The sequence below is a fragment of the Panicum virgatum genome, chromosome 5K, assembly GCF_016808335.1.
Source record: "Panicum virgatum strain AP13 chromosome 5K, P.virgatum_v5, whole genome shotgun sequence".
In the NCBI taxonomy this organism is placed as follows: domain Eukaryota; kingdom Viridiplantae; phylum Streptophyta; class Magnoliopsida; order Poales; family Poaceae; genus Panicum; species Panicum virgatum.
Window position 1 is genome coordinate 28,741,995 of NC_053140.1, and position 23,204 is coordinate 28,765,198.

At 44.0% G+C, this 23,204-nt stretch overlaps 2 protein-coding genes and 1 long non-coding RNA gene across 6 annotated transcripts; all 3 read right to left on the bottom strand.

The window, feature by feature from the left end:
* Nucleotides 1-9,368: 9,368 nt before the first annotated feature.
* LOC120707049 lies at nucleotides 9,369-12,382 on the bottom strand. 4 transcript variants are annotated; one of them, XR_005688763.1, is made up of 4 exons: nucleotides 12,128-12,382; nucleotides 11,160-12,033; nucleotides 10,445-10,803; nucleotides 9,369-9,638 (listed from the first exon to the last, which is right to left on the bottom strand). It is a non-coding gene; the product is annotated as an uncharacterized LOC120707049 (long non-coding RNA). The 4 variants fall into 4 exon arrangements; XR_005688762.1 differs by having other exon boundaries at nucleotides 10,445-10,517; nucleotides 10,659-12,033; nucleotides 12,128-12,381; XR_005688761.1 differs by having other exon boundaries at nucleotides 10,445-10,520; nucleotides 10,659-12,033; nucleotides 12,128-12,380.
* Nucleotides 12,383-16,987: 4,605 nt separating this feature from the next.
* Nucleotides 16,988-18,433, bottom strand: LOC120710613 (exopolygalacturonase-like). Its single transcript, XM_039996247.1, has 3 exons — nucleotides 18,262-18,433; nucleotides 17,859-18,158; nucleotides 16,988-17,786 (listed from the first exon to the last, which is right to left on the bottom strand). The coding sequence occupies exons 1-3, from the start codon at nucleotides 18,430-18,432 to the stop codon at nucleotides 17,031-17,033; spliced, it is 1,227 nt and encodes a 408-aa protein (XP_039852181.1). The 5' UTR covers nucleotide 18,433; the 3' UTR covers nucleotides 16,988-17,030.
* A 2,154-nt stretch (nucleotides 18,434-20,587) lies between these two features.
* LOC120710614 (protein RGF1 INDUCIBLE TRANSCRIPTION FACTOR 1-like) lies at nucleotides 20,588-21,886 on the bottom strand. Its single transcript, XM_039996248.1, has 3 exons — nucleotides 21,698-21,886; nucleotides 21,205-21,438; nucleotides 20,588-21,111 (listed from the first exon to the last, which is right to left on the bottom strand). The coding sequence occupies exons 1-3, from the start codon at nucleotides 21,884-21,886 to the stop codon at nucleotides 20,899-20,901; spliced, it is 636 nt and encodes a 211-aa protein (XP_039852182.1). The 3' UTR covers nucleotides 20,588-20,898.
* Between the last annotated feature and the right edge of the window lie 1,318 nt (nucleotides 21,887-23,204).

The following is a 23,204-nucleotide window of genomic DNA, read 5'->3' on the forward strand; positions in this document are numbered from 1 at the left end:
GATTGGGCTTTTGGGTTGGTGGGCTCTATACTCATATATGTGTACGAAGGAAGGAGTAGACGGACTGAGCCATGGATCCTATATATCTTCCGGAAGATTTTTTCTTCATCACCTTCCACTGTTTGAGATTCGTGCAAACAACCACAGCCCTTGGATCCATCTCAAACCATAAATTCCTCTCTCTTTCCTAACCTTCTCTGTTCCCCACCCGCCGCTGTCTGCCCGCGCGTTGCCCTCTCCTCGCGCTGCGCCGCCGCCGCCGCGCCCCGTGCCCCCACGCTCGGTCCACCGCGAAGTCGTCGCACGCACCCCCGCGCCATGCCTCGCGGCCGCACGCGCCCCCGCGCTGTGCCTCGCGGCCTCTGTGCGCCGGCGCCGGAGAAGAAGACGCTCTGTTCAACTTTCAATTTTAATATTTTCAACATTCCGTAACTCCAATTTCAACATTCCGTATTTACAGTTTCAACAATTCGAAGTTAAATGTTGAACATGTTTATAAAAAATATTGAAGTGATTCTGTTGAAATGCTGAACTTATTTGCAGCAAGTAATTGGGTCAAATGGGCTTTAAAGATGAAAGACTTATCTACCTTCCACAAGATGTACAGGAGTCCCCCGGACTGAGCAGCCTGTGCTGTTCAGCCCGCCGTGGCTGGGCTGCTCGAGCTCGAGCCGGCGGCAGCTCCGGCCACCGTTCTCGAATCTGAGAGCATGGGGAGAGAGGAGGGTGAGGGGTTCCACTTTGGTGTCTTTGGGCTTGGGAAACGGAAGTCGGTTCCGGCGGCCGCGGCAGACATGGCTTCGACATGCTGCTGCTAGTGGGGAGCTCACTGGCAGCAAGGAGAGGGAAGGGAGCAGTTTGGGGCTGGTAGAGGAAGGTGCAGGAGTGTTCACTGTGGAAGGAATTGAACCAAGATGGCTCGGTGGAGGAGATCGACCGTGGCGTTCGTAGCTCTGTTTGTGGAGAAGGGAGAGAAATTGAGAGGGACAGAGCTGTCGGAGCGGCGCGGCGAGCTTGGTGGTGGCGAGGCGAGCAGGCTGGGTTGGCTTTTATAGGCGGCGAGAGCGGAGCTGTGCCAACGCTCGCTTGCTCGCCATCAATGGAGGTGCTCTGGTCGAGCAGAGGCTTTGGTCATCGATGGCGGCGGCGCCGAGAATGTTGAAGCACAAGTAACGAGGCCACAGCGCTGGTGACGAAGCCGCAGCGGCACAGGCGAGGTGGGAACGCGGCGGTGGCAGCACAGCGATGCAGGCGGCAGTGTGCGGTCACATCGCGGAGCGGCATGCTGCGCATGCGTCGCGTAGGAGCGAGGAAGAAGCACAGCAAGGGGGCCCTAGCTTGACGAGCTACACGCGGCATGGAGCTGCAACGAAGCATGGCGTGCGAGCTGCAGGAGTGTGAACGAGCCAGCGAGAATGGCAGAGGCCTGGCATTGATGAGCTTGCGCGTGGCGTGCAACAGCACAAGCGAGCACAGGAGAAGCTTTGGCCGCGAGCTGCAAAGTCATGAGGTAAACAGCAAGCTAGGAAGCAGGGAGCATGCAAGCTAGTTCATACGTGAGTTTGCATGTGTGTGTGCTAGAGCTTAGAGCTTGGAGATGAGAGACGAGATTAAAGAGAAGGATGGATTAGGCTGCAACGATGGATGGGTTGTCAGAGAAAATAATTTGGATAGATGTTAGGTATAGGATAGGGATTAGATGGCAAAGGAGTTGAACTCAAGAAATTAGTTTTGCAATAAATTTTGAAAATGATTTTTGAGTTCGAGCGATTTATGAATTTAAATTTTCGGGGTGTTACAGCACTGCAGGTGCCAGAAAATTAAGGATATTAGGGAGAATGTCCCAAGATGGGTCCAGCCAGCAGTGTTACATCTTTGCATGGACTCTTACACAGTACCCAAATGTCGGGGACTTTGCAAGACCCACCAAAGGCATGACGGATGGATAGGGCTATCACCACCTGTAGCCTACCCCAGTCACTTTGTGGGGTATTGTCATATCCGGAGGATCACGTATACTCGAGCACCACATACGTGTATGAGGTCACTACTCTAGATCCCCTTGGTCTCCCACACTTCGGATGGAGAAGTAAAAAGCTAGAGCAAGTCTGAAAGCACAATAAACCGATATCCTTACCTAGATTATCTAGCCTAACCTCATGATTCCCATAACTCATGATAAAACTAAGCATGGATTGATAAACTATCAAGGTAGCATAACAACCATGGATAAACTCTGTATTTTGAATAGAGTGATGACAGAAGGAATACAAACCCATATGAAAGGCCGGGGATTGCTCTCCAACCTCGAGGACGACTTGGATTCACTAATGAGAAGTTCTAGCCTAGCTCCACTAGCCTAAAGTTACAAGTAGCAAGAGAAGAGAGGGAGGGAGGTTTGGTGTGTGTTGAGTGAGGGATCCTTCTCCTCCTTTTATACTCTCCAAGGGTGGTTCCCGGGCAAGTTAAAGATGGTAACTAGTGCAACCGAACTCCAAAGGATAAGAGTGAATCTTCTCGCCAAGATGCACCTGGACGGGAAGCAGGCTAGGGCGGCCGACCCCCTTGTGGGGCTACTGGCCACCGCTTTGGCCGTGTACCTGCTAGGTGGGCCTTGTTCCTATCTTCAGGGTGTTTACCTCCTTTGGACATCAGTTTGGTCTGCCAAGTGGGCCCTTCTCGTAAGTATGACTCAGGACGGGATCTTCTTCAGAGTTCGTCTGCATCTTCGTCGTGTTTTCCACTTATTTCATACCTGTTCACCTAAAATGGCTAGATATCCAATATAACTATGGAACTAGGTTAGTGGTGCAAATATGCGAGTAAGGTGTATTGTTTCCCTTTATTTATGAATATGGTTGGCAGTCATATTTTGCACTTAAGGACCATCAACAACCACATTTCCAACACTTTCGCCATCTCTTCCGTTTGTTTCCTCATCCAGACCCAAAAAATATTGATACTTTTGGCGGTGCGAGGTTACGATTGAGGCCAGAGAGGCAAGTGTTGACGCTCACTAATGACTCATTTCAAGCGTCAACTATCATGTACAAGTTGAGCATCGAAAGGAATAAATGCTAGCATAGGATGAATTATTAACAAATTCCACAGATGCTGGTCTGAAAATGTGTGCAGGTGATTTTGAGCTAAAAATGCATGAAACTAGCAAGAATTATCCAAGGCATAAACTCCCGGCCAAACACAAGTGAGCCCAAGGATCATAAGGGCCCACTTACAGCCTCATATGAGGAGAGAATTTAACCCATGTGCTAGTGACACATCATCAATCTGAAGTAATCTCCTCTCAACCAATCAGGTGCAAGCACGATGATTAGAGGACCCACTTGGCAGCCATGCACAAGGAGGAAACTTGGCATGCACTCATCCCTGGATAAGGGGCCCACATGTCAACCACTCCACCAAAGGAGAGGTCGGTTGGGGCCTACATGAGCTCGGCCGACCAAGGTGGTCAGCCGACGGCCCATGGGCCCCACTGCCTCTCGGTCTCCACGTGGCGTCTCCTCATTGGTTTGGTAGGTCGATTCCAGGAGGCAAAGTAGCTGCAAGACCCCGAGCTCCCTCCTATAAATATGAAGGGAGGGGCTCCAAATGAAGACACACTACACTTCACACATCAATCACACTTCATTCTCTCCTCATCTCTGGAGTTTAGGAGCTCACCTTGGTGGCTTGGGCTGCCTAGGAGAGTTTAGAGTTTAGGGGTAGAGGTACTCAGGAGGGGCGCTGGTAACGGCGCTCTTCTCCAAATTGTACTTCTACGAGAGTGAGTGAGATTTGGGAGAATTGCCGGGACTATCGGCACTCTTCTTCGCTTGTACTTGTACATCGATGGATGCTTATCAATCATAATAAGTATTCATGATTTCCTTCCATAGAAATAGAGTTTAATTTTGAGTTCTAGTATATCATTTACGGGATCGAGCGTCCATTCAAGGGTAGTGGATGACTCTAGAGTAGGACTTCGGATAGAAAAGGATAATCATGTACGCCTCTAGAGTCAGTACGAGGTAGCGTAGACGTGGTGTCTAGGCTAGCTTTTACAGCTTTGTTGTTTTGTATGCCCACGGATTGAGAGATAGCCGGCAAGAGGTGATAGTCCTGTCCGAGCCCAAGCAACCTGTAACGAACATGGCACCATTTATGCCATTTCGAGTGATTTTGGTGATCGTATGACAATGCAATCAACGAGACTAACGGTTTTGTTAAGTGAACATTTCTAGATCCCAAGGATAAAGTAAAAAGGCCATGCAAAGCAAAATACAAAGAAAGAACTCAAAGAAACGCTGAATTGGACGAGTTCTACTGCAATCAGTAGCACCAGAAGAACCGATGCCTATAGCATCGGTGCATCCGATGGTTGTCAGAAGATCCGATGCCCTAGCTTTGGCACAAGTCTGTGCGCCTCTGGAGATCAAGTGAAGAAACAAGTGAAGCACCGGATGAACCGACGGTGTCAAGAGAGCCATCGGTGCATCCAATGTACTATGTTCCAGAGGCGATGTCAAGCGCACAGGAGCCACGCCTTCAGCACCGGTTGAACCGGTGGTGCATCGGAGCATATCACTGGTGTAACGACGTCAGCAGGAGAGAAAGAGGTCCAACGGCTAGTTGAGTGCTGTGAGTAACCGGTTTAACCGACACCCTGTCATCGGTTAAACCGATAGTGCTGCAGACTGTGCGTCAGAAGCTCAACGGCTACCTCAGGTCTGAGAGTGACCGGATGAACCGACGCCACCCCATGCAGAGGCATCGGTTCATCTGATGGCATGCTGTTTTCTGCTGACTGTTGGACCAACGGCTACAAGACTTGGTGGCCCATATATATGCCTCACCCCGGTCATTTTGAGTTTGCTGGAGTTGCTGGACATCCCACACACACACCCAAGAACACCTCCAAGCCATACAAGAGCTTGTTGATCATATCCTTAGGTTTTAGCACTAGCTTTGTAAAGTGTGAGTGCTAGATTAGCTCGAGTGAGTGAACAAGGAAGGTTGAGATCCTTGTGGCTGGTTCTAGAGTGAACCACACTTGTATTATGGTGCGCCGGCCCCTTGGAGCAATTGGTGGCTCGCCAGCAAGTCAACGACCCTTCGGCATGGTGTGGAGTGGCGTCGACAACTTTGTGCGGCGGACGGAGACCCCTCCTTCGTGGGCAATCTCCCTTAGTGAAGATCGGGATCAAGGTGACCGTGATTGTGTTCACGGAAGACACTTGATTGTCGGAAAGCGATACTCTTCGTGAGTGTTTCAACAACGTGGACGTAGGGGCGCCTTTGTGGCAATCCGAACCACGGGAAAAATCCTCGTGTCGAGAGTTCGTTTCCTCTCATCCCTCTATTTAAGCTTCCGCATTTCATATTGCAACTTGTGTGCCTTAACTTTCTTAGTGCAGTATCTTGCTAGGATTGGCTATAGGTTGCAAAACTATTTTGGATGTGGGTTTAACACTAAGGTGAACCGTAGTTGCACATCTAGATAGCTTGTCTTAGTTTAAGTTTTGTGCAAACTAGTTAGAGCCATAGGTTAAGGTTTTAAGAGTGCCTAATTCAATGGGGTATATGATCTTCCTCAAAGATGTGCCTCACCATCAACTTATGAAGGTTGAGAAAAAGTTCAAGAAGAACAAGCAAAAGAAGGAGAAGAAGCCCAAGCATTAACCATTTGCCATATTTGGTGAATGGGTTAGCGGTGGTGAAGAATCAAGTGCAAGTTCAAGTGATGAATCAAACAAGAAATTCACCACCTGCATGGGATCATCATCCAACACTTGCTTTATGGCCAAAGGTATGGATATCGATGTAAGTGATGATGATTCCGACTCTCCTTCAATTGATGAACTTCTTGACCTTGTTCATGAGCACCAAAAAGTCATTAAGAAGCAATCAAAAGAAATTTAAAACCTTAATGCTCTCAATGATCTAAATGCTTCTCTTGCTACAAATTTTGAAGATTTGATGTGTAAATTCAAATTGCTTAACAAGGAGCATGAAGAGCTCAAATTAAAATTTGAGAGCATTAATGATACAAATGACTCTTTAGAAATGAAGCAAACTATCCCTTGTGCAATTCCTATCTTTAGGGTAAATGCTTCAACTTTTTACATTGATTTAATTGATGAATCTTGCTCTAACCCTTGCAATGAGAAATGCAATAAAAATGTTATTGTAGAATCATGTGATGATCTCATTGTCAAGGAGAATGATGAGCTCAAGAAAGAAGTGGAAAGGCTCATGAATGACTTGTATAGATTGAAGGGCAAAGGCATAGAGAGCAATGTCCAACTTTCTCAAGATAACCGTGAGGACATGGTGAAGAAACTTGAGAAGGGGTCCACCGTGACTTGCTCAAAGTGCCACAAAGAAGGCCACAAGTCCAACAAGTGTCCTCAACCAAGGAAGAAGCTTCCGGATGAGAAGAACAAGAAGAAGCTCACAATCAAGAGTTCTCTCATATACACCAAGCTCAACCGGAGGAACAAAAGCAATAGCACCTCCTATGTGATAAAAAATAAGACCAATGGCAAGGTGGTTGCTCACAAGGTTGGGAAGGAGGAAAGGAGTTGGAACCACTCCATTTGGGTGCCCAAGGACATCATCACCAATTTGAAGGGGCCTCAAATGGTATGGGTTCCAAAGGAAACTTGAAGCCCAAAAATGGCTTCGGGGGATTTGGAGGCTTAGCTTACAAGTTGAAGTGAAGGTTCAAGCCAAAACAAGCTAAGCTCAATACTTGGACATTTGTTGCCCAAGTCCCCCATAAGGTAATGGTAGCTAGATTTCAATTCAAGCATCATGTAGCTCCATTGCTTTTGCTAGGTTGTTTGCATACATTGCATCTCCTAGTGTTATATATATAGTGGGTTGCTTGTGTTATGATTCTAACCCATGAGCAACCTACATGGTTTGATAAGTGTGTAGAAAGTTACACAAGGTTACCCTTCATGGTACATGGACTTTATGAGGTATATATTTCATATGTGTACCATGAACACAAGCTATAGGATAAACCTTCCAATTGTGTCAAAATCAATGTGCATACATTTGCTTAGTGATTCAAACACTAAATGCACACATTTAGGGGGAGTTCATCCTATAAGTTGTGATTTTGAGACTAACATGTTTGCAAGTTTATCATTTTTAGTCTCACGATGGAATTAACACTCTGAGAGAATGTTATTCACGATTAATGTGAACAAACAACTCTATAAGAGTGATTAGATAGATTGTGCTTCATGCATATTGAGCCATGCTCTATTGAACTTAAATGCTCATATCTAAATTCAAAGGCTATGTGCTCATACATTTGCTTAACCTTGGTGTACCAAGTCCTCTTTGTTTAAAGACTTTCAATTGGTTGCAAGTCACTTTCAATTGGTACATGCAAGGTAAACAAAGTATCCCCCGGAGGTATGCAAGATTCTAAACTCATTCAATTAGTATCATTGTAAATTTCTTATTTTTTTAGCTACCTCCGTGCATGATATGATCTAAGCTTTCAAGTTATAACATCTAGTTGTGCACTTGATTTTCATATTATCATTTTGTGCACATACTTATGGAAAGCTTAGCTCATGTCATGCTAGTTTCGTGATTTTGTGATCCATCGTAGTGAAATTTTCGATTGGTATCTTCATTGATATCATACAATTGGATCATGGGTCATGAAACAAACTTCCTAGACTACTAATCTTCTCTTGAGCTATATTGTTTTGCAAGACCTTTTAGGTGCAAGACCTTTTAGGTGATTTGATTCCAAAGGGGGAGAATTGTGGATCAAAGCAAGGCATGTTCCCAAAAAAGAGGGAGAGATGTTCCCAAGAAGAAAATATTCCAAAGGGGGAGATATGAGAGAGGAGTAGCAAATAGGCAAATAGGGATAGGAACAAAGGGGGAAATCATAGTTTTAGGGGGAGGCCAAGCCGTCATTGGATGATGGTAAGCATCCAAACAAGTGTAAGTGATTCAATTTGAGAATTCTTGCAAATTTTATGCTTGCTTTGATTGTGTTGTCATCAATCACCAAAAAGGGGGAGATTGTAACGAACATGGCACCATTTATGCCATTTCGAGTGATTTTGGTGATCGTATGACAACGCAATCAATGGGACTAATGGTTTTGTTAAGTGAACATTTCTAGATCCCAAGGATAAAGTAAAAAGGCCATGCAAAGCAAAACACGAAGAAAGAACTCAAAGAAACGCTGAATTGGACGAGTTCTACTGCAATCAGTAGCACCGGAAGAACCGATGCCTATATCATCGGTGCATCCGATGGTTGTCGGAAGATCCGACGCCATGGCTTTGGCACAAGTCTGTGCGCCTCTGGAGATCAAGTGAAGAAACAAGTGAAGCACCGGATGAACCGACGGTGTCAAGAGAGCCATTGGTGCATCCAATGTACTATGTTCCAGAGACGATGTCAAGCGCACAGGAGCCACGCCTTCAGCACCGGTTGAACCGGTGGTGCATCGGAGCATAGCACTGGTGTAATGACGTCAGCAAGAGAGAAAGAGGTCCAACGGCTAGTTGAGTGCTGTGAGTAACCGGTTTAACCGACACCCTGTCATCGGTTAAACCGATGGTGCTGCAGACTGTGCGTCAGAAGCTCAACGGCTACCTCAGGTCTGAGAGTGACCGGATGAACCGACGCCACCCCATGTAGAGGCATCGGTTCATCCGATGGCATGCTGTTTTCTGCTGACCATTGGAGCAACGGCTACAAGACTTGGTGGCCTATATATACGCCTCACCCCGGCCATTTTGAGTTTGCTGGAGTTGCTGGACATCCCACACACACATCTAAGAACACCTCCAAGCCATACAAGAGCTTGTTGATCATATCCTTAGGTTTTAGCACTAGCTTTGTAAAGTGTGAGTGCTAGATTAGCTCGAGTGAGTGAACAAGCAAGGTTGAGATCCTTGTGGCACTACAAATTGAACCCCCCTATAGCAACACATATATGTGTTGCTAAAGGCCTATATAAGTGTTGCTATGGTCCGTACCAACGATGGTCCGTACCAACGCATAATTATGCGTTGCCGATGCTGCCGTTGCTAAGGTTTATTGCAATGGTTATTTATGCGTTGGTAAGTCATATTAATAACCGTTGCTAAGTTGCAACGGATATCGATAGCCTGCAACAACACTTACATGTGTTTGTACTGCCCATGACCAATTGGCCTATATACCTCATTGCAACACTAAGATTGTAATTATAGCAATGCTTATATGTGTTGCAAGGAATAAAACATTGAAAAATATAATTGTTTTTCATCTGGAGCAATTTAAATTTTTACAACATGCTCAGTATATTTGTATTTTTCTATACCATCTCAGGCACACACATGGAAAGCAAGGACAAACACTATATTAAAAATGGAATAGTCACATACAGATATGATCCACAACTTGGTTCATCACATAGATAATATTTGTTCATAATGATTTACAATGGTACTAAGGTATATACATTTCTGTAACTTTCCACTCCGAAGAACATGTATTCTTCGCTGCAAGCAGAGTGAAAGGGCTCCTATTCAGTCAAACCTAGCACTGATCTTGATCCAAATAAAATGAGAAGGAATATTCATTTCAACCAAAGCCTTCGCATTCTGCACCTACATGCCATGATACAAAAATGACAAAATTTATCTCGATTAGTACATTAAGTGAATATATTACTATCTTTGGAATCTGCATTGAGTAATGAGGGGTTTGATCTTCTAGTATTTCAATACACCATGTCCAAACACATGAAAATCAAAGCTATCAAGTGTTGGAAGGAACAACAAATCTGTGAATTGATACTTCAACTGTTGGATGATGTCAAAACCAACAAGAATAAGTGTTGTGCTAGAAAGTTTTGTGATATCAAATAAGTGCACACATATGAACATGCGGTAGTCTGTACACATATGAAATATGTAGTATCTAATTATCTTACAGTACACATTTGCACAAACGAAAATGCGGCTTCGGTACTAAAAACAATATAGGATGCTCCATCTAGAAAGTTCAGTGTATCACATATTAATGTATTAGAAGTACCTTGCAGGATATCTTATAAAATGTACAGTGTACCATATCAAGCAAGTGTGTAGTTAATTTTGAGTGATGGCGAACACAAGGATATTTCTATAAAGCTAGGAGTACAAATAATACATTTTAGATCTAAAGCTAAGGCTAAGGGTGATTTATTCCAATTCAAGAATAAACCATCAATAAGAACCCCATAGTTTTATGCATACTGCTCGAAGAAATAAACCCATTATTAGGTACCAGTAACCAATCTATAGCTAGATGTAACTTGCAAGCAAGAGTTTCCCACTGCGCACTCCTCAGCTATTGCAAAGTGTTGAGCAAAACTAAAAAATGTATTGGTATTAGCGAGATAGATAGGGTGGGGTGAGGGACAGAGGGAGACCTAAGATGATTCAAGGATCAAGACATCAATATAACCCGGCCATTGCACACTTCACTTTGCCATATGCTTCAGCCTGCTGAATGGTTTGCACGAAGTTAGAAAAGAATCAAAAAATAAATCACTACAATGGGTGTACTGAAACTAATAAATGTAATAGCATGTGTACAGATTCCTAGTAAAAGATACTAACAATTTTCAAGAAATCGAAAATCACCTAAGCTTGGCAACATTGCAGAAAGTTAAATTTGTAACAACTTGCAGCTATCAAAATTAGAGTTGAGTTTTGCTGCAAGTCACTAGATGAAAGTGTTGAAGTAGGCATGTTCATCCTCATGCTCATCTTCTCATTTGAAGTACTCCTGCACACTTAGGTTTATCATTAAAGACTGAATGCATGCATAGTAGAAAAATAACAATTGAGGAGCAGTGTGATTATTTAAATAAGTATTATAAGTGCTTTATTTTGCTGTTGTATATATCTAGAATAATCGGCAATGCGTAGCGCAGAACCAAAGTATAGAATGTGTCCTATTATTTTGAATGACAGCCTAAAGGAGAAACAAGCATGATAATACCAGACATTAATTTGCTTTAGTGAAATAATGTAAATCTCTGTATCAACCTAATCCTACAGTGTTTTTATTGAAAAATAAGAATATATGGAATGTTACTGTTTTACTTTCATGAAAATTGAGAGTAAGCTCCTTGAACTTACTACACTATCAAGTTCTGGAGGGTATCCACCGATGACAGCGATCCTACATTGATAAAGCTCAGCCATATGGATAAGCTTTATATTTGATAACAATTGTGGGTACGGAGCCTTATTATGGCTTAATAATTCAGAACAAAATCTTGAATTCAGTTGTGCAGACTACAGGCCAGGTAAGCACTAAGCAAATAACTATATATTTTAACTTATGAATCATGGTTGATATTTTTCCTAACAGATTGCTGTACTAGATCGAAGCACAATAATGTTTGGGTTCACTTTTGGTGTCATTTATGCATGACTAAATTTCTTTATTACTTCCTCCAACTACAGAAAAGAGACTTAGTAAAATAGAAATTTTTATGGGGATAACTTTGCAAGAGAACCTAGTAGATGACAAAAAAGCATTTTTGGTGGCCTAATCCATGCCGTTACCAATTAATAATAGCAGCCTAATAGAGGACTTGGCTACATATACCTCGTCTAACCACAGTAATTCATGAATATGCCTTATCTGCTATAAGCATGGAGAATCCAATTTTCTACCTTCACAGACTAATGCTTAAAGAATGCAAGAATACAAGGGTAAAGCAAGGTGCAGGTGCTAATTAATTGGTATATGACGAACTCAGCCGTTATGCTCTTTTCACAGCACAACTAATTTAATAGATTTTTAGAACAACCTCTGGATCAGTACATCTAATCTAATAAGAACAAATCAAGATCCCGCAAAACCATCTTGAATGCTTGGTTCAATCGGCCAGCAATTAGTAGAGATGAAGGGGCAGGAGGGTGGAGAGATTCACCTGGTGTAGCCTCCAGTAAATAGCCGGTCCTTAGTCGAGCACCCATGCCTGATTGTAGAAACCTTCAAACCCTAGATAGAAGAGGAGAGGTTGAGGAGGATGAGAAGAAAGTGATGGGGCAAAGGAGGAGAGGGAGAGGGGAGGGAAGGTCTGAAGACGACATACCTGGATTTTAGACTTGATGAGCAACGTGAGCCGCCGCCGCCCGCAACCGCAATCAGCATCCAGGCATCCTCACCTCCGCCCCAGACGCTGCCGCGTCCACCGCCGCTTCCCGCGCCCCTCGTGCCACAGACGCTGCCCCACGCCAGCTCCTCGCACCGCCGCCGCCTCCTGCGCTCCCGTGCTCCAACGCCGCCGCGCCCTCCTCCTGCTCCCGGGCGGTTGGATATAGAATGGGCGTGGGGGATAAAAGTGGGGCGTGGGGGATAAAAGTGGTAGGGTGAAATAGGCACGGCGATTAGTGGCGAATTTTGGATTGAGCTGGCGTGAATCAAGGCAGCAACTGTGGCGCAAATTAAAAATACTAAAATAAATAAAGAAGCAATTATAAAAATTTATAAACAACATATATTGCCGCTTGCAATACATGGTATACGTTGCCACCTACTATTTAAACAACAGTTGATGCTTGCAACACATAATATATGTTGTTGTCTCTATTTAACCAACGGTTGATATTTGCAACACATAATAAGCGTTGCCATATCCCTACTAACTCAACAGATGATTCTTGCAACGCATATTATGCGATCCCACCTAATTCCTTACAACACATATCACCATGCGTTGCTAGGTATGCGTTGCTAAAGGGGGTGTCTTGTTGTAGTGTGGCTGGTTCTAGAGTGAACCACACTTGTATTACGATGCGCCGGCCCCTTGGAGCAATTGGTGGCTCGCCAGTAAGTCAACGACCCTCCGGCTTGGTGTGGAGCGGCGTCGACAACTTTGTGCGGGAGACGAAGACCCCTCCTTCGTGGGCAATCTCCCTTAGTGAAAATCGGGGTCAAGGTGACCGTGATTGTTTTCACGGAAGAGACTTGATTGCCGGGAAGCGATACTCTTCGTGAGTGCTTCAACAACATGGACGTAGGGGTGCCTTTGTGGCAATCCGAACCACGGGAAAAATCCTCATATCGAGAGTTCGCTTCCTCTCATCCCTCTATTTAAGTTTTCACATTTCATATTGCAACTTGTGTGCCTTTACTTTCTTAGTGTAGTATCTTGCTAGGATTGGCTATAGGTTGCAAAACTCTTTTGGGATGAGGGTTTCACACTAAGGTGAGCCGTAGTTGCACATCTAGATAGCTTGTTTTAGTTTAAGTTTTGTGCAAACTAGTTGGAGCCATAGGTTAAGGTTTTAAGAGTGCCTAATTCACCCCCTCCCCTCTTAGGCTAGATCACCCGATCGCTTTCACAACCCTCCACGTTCAGTTACATAATATAGTAGTTATCTTCATACCAACTGGCTTAGGCCGTGTTTGGTTGCAGGCTGTAAAATTTTTGAAAAAGCATCTTTCTATATTTGAAGTACTAAATATAAACTAATCACAAAAATAATTACAGAACTCGTCTGTAAATCACGAGACGAATCTAATGAGTTTAATTAATCTGTCATTAGAGGTTATTTACTGTAGCATTACTGTAGCAATTTAGCATCTAATTATAACCTAATTAGATTCATTAGATTCGTCTCGCCATTTACAGACAGCAGTCGCAATGCGTTTTTTATTTCGTCTAGATTTAAGTCTCCATGCAGGTGCCGAAAAAAAATTTTGGAATTTGGAATTTGGGAACCAAACACGGCCTTAATTAAGTCAGGGGAAACCGATGGCCCGAAGTAAACGATGACTTTAGATCTTATTTTGTCCGAAGTTCTAAGTCTTAGGAATCCTCTCACCCCCTTTTCTCTTCAGTAGTGTGGTGTCCTTGGACGAGTAGAGCCTTAGATAATATACTCACGTTCCCCTGTGGATACGATGTCCTGGAATATTCTTGGGTGAAAGCCTATGACGATATCCGTGCGCTTGCGGTTTTTATTCATGACGCTACGAAATGTCAACAGCGAGGCGAGTACATCTCTTACCCTGCCATGGACAATGCATATGATTGGAGAGAGAGAGAGAGAGGTGGTTTTATAGTAGGAATCCATATCCTTCTCTTCCTAGAATAAGGAACGAAGCCCCCGGGTATGTTCTCGAGTGGCTGTGTTCTGGTCCTTCAACTGATGAAAAACCAGTGAGAGAACTTATGGAACTAGTCGCCTAAATGAGTGAGATGAGAGTGATAGCTACATCTATCATCTATAACTGGATTCAAAGGATAATTCAACCTCTGCAGAGGCAAGACCACGGGACTAAAGATAGTTCTCGGTTGTCTGCAGAGCCAGTGGAGCGTGACGAGGCACTAAAGAGGGCTCGGGTGATATTACCAGATCACCTAAGCGTGCCTTATGTGCACACTCTGTTTGGGGCAACCAATCCTCCTCAAGTAAGAGTGATTTGGTTGTGTTTGCTGCATTGAGTACTTTTACTAAAGTTCCAAGTACTAACTGGCAATTTAATTTTGAAACAGGAGAATGCAAGCTTTTATAGTATGCCTCCTATGCCGCATCAAGACTACCCAAGCTGCATGAAGCCTTTGCATACAAGGGTGTCCCATGTGTTGGGCGATGAAGATGAGCCAATTGTAGAGGACAATCTGGGTTCGTCATCTAAGGATGACCAAACCCTTGCTACACGCTTCCAGACCAAGTTCTGCGATCGGAGGGATGATCTGGGCACCACATGCTTGCTTAGTGATTCACCAAGTGGACAAGATGATCAGCCGCGCAGGCAAAGGGCCACTATACATGTTCGTCGCATAGAGAAGTGAGTCATTTGACTTTTTCACTATTGTCTGTGGAACTTGTGTTCGACTGGTTTTTACCTTATTTTGCAATTCTTGCAGTGCTGCGAGTACTCTCTGTTGATGGTCTATTTTGACTGTCAACTCATGTACGAAAACCAAGCAATTCATGGAATAAATGCTAGCATAGGATCAAATATTAACGAATTCCACAAATGCTTGTTGGGAAATGTGTGCAGATGATTCTTAGCTAAAAATGCAGCAAAATGGTGAGGTATAATCCAAGATATGAAGTTTCAGCAAATAAGAGCAAGACACATGTCATTTCATGGATCAAGTGGCCCACCAGGGATAGAAACTGACATAGCCAAGAGCCATGCCACGTGCCATGAGCATGTGAGCCCACAAAGCAGCCCACCAGCCAAAGATGAAGTCGGTTGGGGCCCATGGGAGCTCAGCCGACCAAGATGGCCGGCTGGCCAGCCCACGGTTCCACCGCCTTACATCTTTGACGTGGAGGCTCCTGATTGGTCCCTGAAGTCGGTTTGGGCAGGCATAGCTTCAGCAAACTAGTTTGGGCTGGAATGGTGGAAGCTCTGTAAACCAAAAGAAAAAGGGGGAATGGGATTCCGAGATATGCGTAGCTTCAACCTTGCAATGTTGGCAAAGCAGGTGTGGCGACTGTTATTAGAACCCAATTCGCTTTATGCAAGAGTCCTTAGAGCTAAATATTACCCAGATGGTCGGCTTCTCATAGCCAAGGCCAAGACAGGAAGCTCATTCACTTGGCAGAGTGTTTTTGCGGGACTGGAATGTTTCAAGAGGAGTCATATATGGAGAGTGGGTGATGGATCACAAATTAATATATGGTCCGATAATTGGGTACCAGGTAGTCAGGACCTAAGAGTCCAAACCCCTAGGGGTCGATGCTTGGTTACTACGGTTGACGAACTGATAAATCCGATAGATGGAAACTGGGATATAGATCTATTGAGATCAATCTTCTACCCGGTGGATGTACAAAATATTCTCCAAATTCCGCTGTTCCCAGGAAGAGAGGATGTGGTGGCCTGGCACTATAACTGCTCGGGAATGTTCTCAGTGAGGTCAACGTACCACTGTCGATGGTCGGCTCAATTTGACAACAATTCTGATACGAGTAATGTTTGGAAGGGCATGTGGAAACTAGCAGTACCGGGGAAGATTAAGATCTTCGGCTGGAGGGTACTTAAAGGATTTGTCCCATGTAAGGGCATTCTATTCAATCGGCACATTGCAGATGATGCTGACTGCCCATTTTGCCCATCAAGGATGGTAAATGTGGATGCTAGTTTTGCTGCTGGAATGGGAAGCACGGGAGTGGTCATTAGAGACTAAAGTGAAGGATTTGTTGCTGCCTCGACGAGCTTCCTGCAGTCGGTGCTGGACGCTCCAATGGCAAAAGCATATGCATTGAAAGAAGGCTTGTGTTTGGTAAATCAAATTGGATGTACCAATTTCATGCTGCAATCGGACTGCCAAGAAGTGATTGTTATTATGAAGGATGGAGGCTTCACAGCCTCAGCGTCGGCACCAATTCTGGAGGTTTGTTATGATTTATGGAGGGATCTCCCATTGGCCACTATCGAGCATTGTGACAGAGAGGCGAATCAAGTGGCACATGAGCTAGCTAGGCAGGCTTTAGAAGAGAAAGTTTCATGTTATTTGGGTTGATTCACATCCCACTTTTATTACAGCTCTATTAGCAAATGATGCAACAATATTATCTGATGAATAAAGCTTGCCGGCATGGCTTTCAAAAAAAGAAGAAGTAGTACATGCATGCATGGTTCAAATACAATGCCTGATTTCTCATAGGACCTCATCAGGTAGTGGTGCGATGTTAGCATATAATTAATAACATTACTACATATATATGGCAGGACACATGATACAATACAAAACGCCATGAACTCTAGTATTATTAATTAATGCTCTAAACCAGGGAAGTATACGACCCAGATGCCATGCCAGGAGGCGCTTGCGTCTTCCGCGTGGCTTGCATATATATATATATATATATATATATATATATATATATATATATATATATATATATATATATATATATATATATATATATATATATATATATATATATATATATATATATATATATATATATATTAAGCAGGCAGATTAGAATCCAATTTGGAAATGCAAAATGTGCAGAGCCCATCAATTAGACGAGGCAAGCCAGGGCCTCGAGGCTGCCCTTGGCGGTGCCCTTGGCGTTGCTGCACACCGCCATGGTCTTGTTGTTCTTGCCGGCGTACTCGACATTGACGTCGACGAGCTGGACGCCGCTGCACGGCTGCGCGTCCGAGCAGAGCAGGCTGATGGCCTCGGGCGTGGACGAGGTGCCGGTGATGTTGCGGAACGTGACGTCCTTGACGGAGACGTGGGAGGCGTTGCTGCGCTTGCCGGGGCACACCTTGTCGGGGCAGTAGTACTGGTCGATGATGATGGGGTTGGCCACATCCTCCATCCTGATGTTCTCGAAGGTGAGGTGCGACGCCGTCAGCACCGACTCCGCGTCCTCATACGACTTGATGCGCACGCCGTTGGTGGTGCCCTTGAGCACGCAGTCCTTCACAGTGACGTCGGTCACGTCCTTCTCGTCCTTGTAGCGGCCGAGGCAGCCGACGCTGATGCCCTGCCCGGGGCCGCATTTGATGCCGGTCACCGTCACGCCCGAGGTCCCGGGGCCGATGGAGACGCAGTCGTCGCCGGTGCCGATGGTCGCGTTGCTGATGGTCACCTTGGAGGAGGCTCCGACGTGGACGCCGTCCGTGTTCTCGACGTCCGCGGGCGCGGTGATGCTCACGTCCTTCACGGTGATGTCCTTGGACGTGTCGATGTTGATGTGGAAGAACTTGGCGTTGAGTAGCCTGATGCCGGAGACGGTGGCGTTGGTCACGTAGAACAGCACCAGTGTCTGCACGTCACGCACGCACACAAGTGATGAGTGAGTCGTCCATCAAACGAGATCTATCGTCGACGTACATACATTGGGCAGCGCCTTGTAGTCCATTGGTGTCTTGCCCTTGGGATACACGGTGGTGCCCTGGCCGTCCAGGGTGCCCGCCCCAGAGATGACGATGTTCTCGACGTGCGACACCTCGATCCAGCTCGACTTGTACTTGGCCAGGTCATTGGAGCCCAGCAGGGTGCCGTCGAGCTGGATGGTGATGGCGGCCTTGCACGGCCCGCTGAAGTTTAGGGGCCCGACCAGGTAATCGCCCTTGGGGATGAGCACCGTCGCGCTCCCGGTCGCCCGGCACGCGGACGTCCACGCGTCCTGCAGCGCCTGATCAGCACGACCGACGACCACCATCATCAGCCCAACTAATCATAATAATATCGAGTTATATATCGGTGCATGGCGTCGTTGGCGACATATGTTTAGTTACCTTTGTGGAGTCTGTCTTGCCGTCGCTCTTGGCGCCGAGCTTGGTGATGTCGAAGGACTCGCCGGCTCCACCGGTCGCCTTGGCGCCGCCTCCCGGCGCAGGGGCTGCCCTCGCTGCGCATACGACCGTCAGGATGAAGAACACCCTGAGAGCATTGTTTGCGGAAGCCATTTCTCGTTATGGTGCCTGCTGGCTCTCCTCGCCGCTGGGGAGGTGGGTGTTCTCCAAGATATCGTGCGAGGGAGAGGGAAGAGCAAAGTTTCCTACGTACACGGAATGGTCCTCGAGCCTTGGCTATTTTGAGGCAATGGTTGAACAAGGCACTCCAATCCTGTCCTCTGGTTTTTACACAGGTTCTTGACCAGCTCTTCCCTTCTCCGTGGTCCCAGTGATACCGTCATGCAGATGCCGGGGAAGGCAACCTCAGGCAGTTTTACCATTCTTATTCAGAGATGCCAATGCAGCTGTGCCATTCTCAGCTAGCTGGCATATTTTGAACATTTATGAATATACGCTCACAGTACAATTTTCTTCTTTTTCCCAATTTGGGTACGGTTAGGTTTTGATCAAATTGCAGAAATGGGTAAACCAAGCCCGTGTTCAGTTCCAAACTTCCAAATTCAAAAATTTTTTTCCGGCACCCGCATGGAGACTTAAATCTAGACGAAATAAAAAACGCATTGCGACTGCTGTCTGTAAATGGCGAGACGAATCTAACGAACCTAATTAGGCTGTAATTAGATGCTAAATTGCTACAGTAATGCTACAGTAAATAATCTCTAATGACAGATTAATTAGGCACATTAGATTCGTCTCGCGATTTACAGACGAGTTCTGTAATTATTTTTGTGATTAGTCTATATTTAGTACATCAAATATAAAAAAATGCTTTTTCAAAATTTTTACAGTCTGCAACTAAACGGGGCCCAAATCACGTTATCAATCTTCCCGGTATGTTAATTTTGAGGCGCAAGTGCCCACTAAAAGACAATTGAGCATTACTCCCAATTTGGAACCGCCCATTGCTCACGGTAATTGAACCAAGAGTACACATCCTGGCTTTACAACTTCTTACGCACCACTCTTAGCTTGGTGGGCATGAAGCTATGATACAGCAGATCCTGTAGGAAACAACATGAACATATAGTAAGCCCGGCGGAGCTCAGTCTACAAATGGTGACAGATGCTGTTCCTCTTTGTTTTTACCTTTTCCTGATGAGTATTAGGGGGTGCAAATAGGTGACCCTTAGGTGTACCTCCAACCCTCTTTAGTTCAAATATTTGTACTCCTTCAAAATGAGATCTCATTTTAGAATAGAAGTACAAATATTTGAACTAAATAGAGTTGGAGGTGCACATAAGGGTTACTCATTTGCACCCCTAATGAGTATATCCATTCTAGTTTCAGTAGCATTGGTATTAATTTAGGCTCTGATGATACTAGCATTAGGAACTCACTTTTAAATATGAAAAAGGTAGAAGAAAACAGGATGCATGCGTAGCATAGACCGGAAAATAGATATTTTAGATAAAGAGGAAAAGAATATGACTGGGAAATAAGAAATAGACACATTTATTTTTGATGATGCTAGCAGTGATCTTAATGATTTTACCGTGCCACTATCCAAAACCAAACATCATAAAAAGGCAAGAAAGTACAGGAGACAAATGTCTCTAAATAACCCAATTTATCTAAATGAAGGGTGTGTTTTGGACAGTGACGGGTTTAGAGACCCTAAGAAACATAGATTTATCTCGGACTTAACAAAGGAACACAATTTGAGTTTTATTGCTACTTCAGAGACGGGAAGGAGAAGCTTTACTAATCCTTTCATAAAAAATCTGTGTAGTGGTAAGAATTATCTATGGCAGGTGAAAGAACCTAAAGGTCGGTCAGGTGGTGGTATCTTACTTGGTATTGATCTAGAGGTTTTTGACATTGGCGCATTAGATGAAGGAGACTACTACGTGAAATTCCACATGTCGGTAGGTGGACGATGGGTTCTAATAAATTCAGTCTTAACTGGTTTAGGCATGTTTATGTTATCTTTTTTTTAATCCCAAAAGGGGTACTCTTATTCCCATTATCCTTTTTTTGTTATAATCGGTTGTAGCCTCTTTTGAGGTCAAGACTGGGTACGCTTATTCCCATTATCTAAAAAATAAACCATGTTTTCAATTATACTCTGGCAATGCAAATGCAACAAAACTAAGATTACATACCACATTTCTTCATGTTCTTTACAATGCTTTAAGGCATTTGTGTCACGTCCAACTCATTTGCATCATATAATTTCACTTTAAAATATTTGTAATCCAAGAAATATGCCCCACCCCCATTTGATCTTCAAACTGCTCTAGTGCCTTGATCATGAGTGGCACTAAGAGAAATAGGGACCTATGTATTCAACGCTCACCATGTGGATCCACCTAGCTCATCTATTACCTTTTGTAGAAATAGGGTAGAATAAACCATCTAACAGTAATATAATTTTGAAAGGATTGCAAAACAGAGAAAACTACCCTAAATAGAATGGGTCCTTTATTTTATTTATGCATTCCTTCATTCATTCCAACCATCATGACAAATCTTCTCTCATTGCCTTAAAATATAATGGATACAGTCATGAGCTTGCATTAGAAGAATGGAGCACGTTGGGGAATTCCCTTGCGTCGGTGACGAGCAATCTTTTTTGGTGGTGATTCTTCTTCATTGTTCTCATTGCAGCTATCTTTGTCACTAGTAGTACCTGAACCATCATCACTCTTACGTACATCAGCCTCTCCGCAACACTGAGGACCGCTTTCAACCGTAGCTGCCACATTCATGTCATTTTGTATGCCTCTGACCTGTAAAAATTTAGGATGTAGAGTATGTTAAACTGATAATGAAAATTATTTCTTATTTTTGACTTAATCTTTAGCTGATGTGTGATCACTTACATTGCAGCCAAGAGAGCAGAAGCGGAATGCATCAAGTAGAGCACGGCCACATATCTCACAGTTATGTGTTGATGATGAAGTTGTCTTAGAGACACCATAGTTACGTTGTTGCGGACGCTCATTCAAGAACACAACCCTTGCACTATTGATTATGTATGTTTGCACATCACTAATATCGAGAATGTCCTCAATCTCTGAAACTCTCACAACATCATGGTAGGATGATCGCCTTATCTGAAAGACCGAATATGGAGAACTTAAATTTGCTATCATATATGAGCTTACTCACAATATCCATGGAATATAAACAAAATTCATTAATGAACATCCAAATTTATGTTCACGTAAGGTTTTATGCTTGTGTTTTGATTATGAGGTGAGCTAAAAAGCAAAAATAGAATACATATCCAAGTCAAACATTTTAGTTGTATGGAATATACCATTTGTGGAATTTCATAACATACTATTGATGGTATGATTACACATTTTGTACCTGGATTACACGATGGGTGGAGTGATCACTTGAACGGCAATAGTAGCAGAAAGCAGCTGGTGGTGCCTCACACTGGATGCAAAATAGGTTACATTCATTACGACTGGCAAGAAGATGGCTTGGACAAGTGGTAAAGAATTGTGTTGCAAGTAGTAGCTCTAGCCATGGAGGCACCATCTCTCTTTTCATTGTAAAAGCAATAGTCTGTTCTGGGCTTGTTAGTGAATGGATTAGCTATATTTATAGAGGAATGACTATGAGAAGTACCTGCACTTTTCCAGTAAATCCGTAGGCACAATAAGAAGTTTTGCACAATCTACGGCGCTAATAACTGAAATGTCGGCTAAAACTTATAGGGTAAGAAATGCATACAAACACTTTTTCACATAAAACCATTTACAAAGTAAGAAGTTTCGCATATTTTGTGACACTAGGAAACTGACTGTCGGCTATAAATCTTAGTGAAAAAAAATGAGTAGTAGATGCACCTTTCCTGTAAAACCGTAGGCGTTATAAGAAGTTTGCAATAATTTGCGGCACAAAGAACTGAAGTGATCATTAGGAACAACAGAAAAACAACAAGAAGTACATACACTTTTCCAAGAAAACTGCTGGCACAACAAAAAGATTTTGCATAATTTCTAACACTAGAAACTGAAATGTCAGGTAATAATATAGTGGAACATAATCAAAGTGCACTTTTTATGTGAATCTTCTTTTTTCATTTTGAAATTGAAAAATCAAATGTTGGGCGTAGCTTATCAGCCCGTGAGCCTTGAAATGATTTGAATAATCAATTCAAGGCTCTTTAGCGATCTTAGTCTCCACATGAGACAATTTCTGAGTATTTTTGTGGCGTCTAGTTTGGGATTTTCGTGGTGTCTAGCCCCTGAGCTTATGAGCCAGGTGAGCCATAGGAGCCATGTCGAGTAGTTATTGGCGCCCAGCCCTCGAGCTCGAGAGCTAGCAGAGCTATTGGAGGTGTGCCGAGCAGCCTGGAGAGTTGTTGCTGGACCTCGATCCGGAAAATGACAATGCAAACATTATGTAGCATAATGCGGATATAAATAAATTTATTTGGTGTAAAATAAACTTGTGTTGAGCTCTTGTTTATTCCATTTAAATCTCTTGAGTGATCCCTCCTGTTACGTTTAAGCATATGTTCCTATTTTAGCCGTTGCTCATAGCGTGTATGAGATCTTTATCCCGAGTGCGTGGGCATTTTCTACCCGAGTAGATTAGTGACCGTTAAGAGAAGACAACAAATGCAGAAATAAGAAGTCGGCATTGCGATAAAGAGTATGTGTGTTGCGCATAAGGTGGTTGGCGAGAGTGTGTATGTTCATAGGATATAGCCATTGCGAGCCAACAATGCTCAGTATGTCAAATCTATGGCCATAGCCTCCTTAATCAATTTGATATACCAAACTCATGGTGGAGCCTCTGGAACTCAGTACACCAAACATGTGGCCATAGCCTCTATAATTTGGTGAACCCAGCCCGTGAA

What these genes read in the sequence shown, in the direction of transcription:
- LOC120710614 (XM_039996248.1), bottom strand. Translation starts at nt 21,886, where the DNA reads ATGAAAAGAGAGATGGTGCCTCCATGGCTAGAGCTACTACTTGCAACA. An exon ending in CCACCCATCGTGTAATCCAG is followed by an intron (nt 21,439 to 21,697) that starts GTACAAAATGTG and finishes TCGGTCTTTCAG; the next exon opens with ATAAGGCGATCATCCTACCA. An exon ending in TCTGCTCTCTTGGCTGCAAT is followed by an intron (nt 21,112 to 21,204) that starts GTAAGTGATCAC and finishes AAATTTTTACAG; the next exon opens with GTCAGAGGCATACAAAATGA.
- LOC120710613 (XM_039996247.1), bottom strand. Translation starts at nt 18,432, where the DNA reads ATGGCTTCCGCAAACAATGCTCTCAGGGTGTTCTTCATCCTGACGGTC. An exon ending in GCAAGACAGACTCCACAAAG is followed by an intron (nt 18,159 to 18,261) that starts GTAACTAAACAT and finishes CGTGCTGATCAG; the next exon opens with GCGCTGCAGGACGCGTGGAC. An exon ending in ACTACAAGGCGCTGCCCAAT is followed by an intron (nt 17,787 to 17,858) that starts GTATGTACGTCG and finishes CGTGACGTGCAG; the next exon opens with ACACTGGTGCTGTTCTACGT.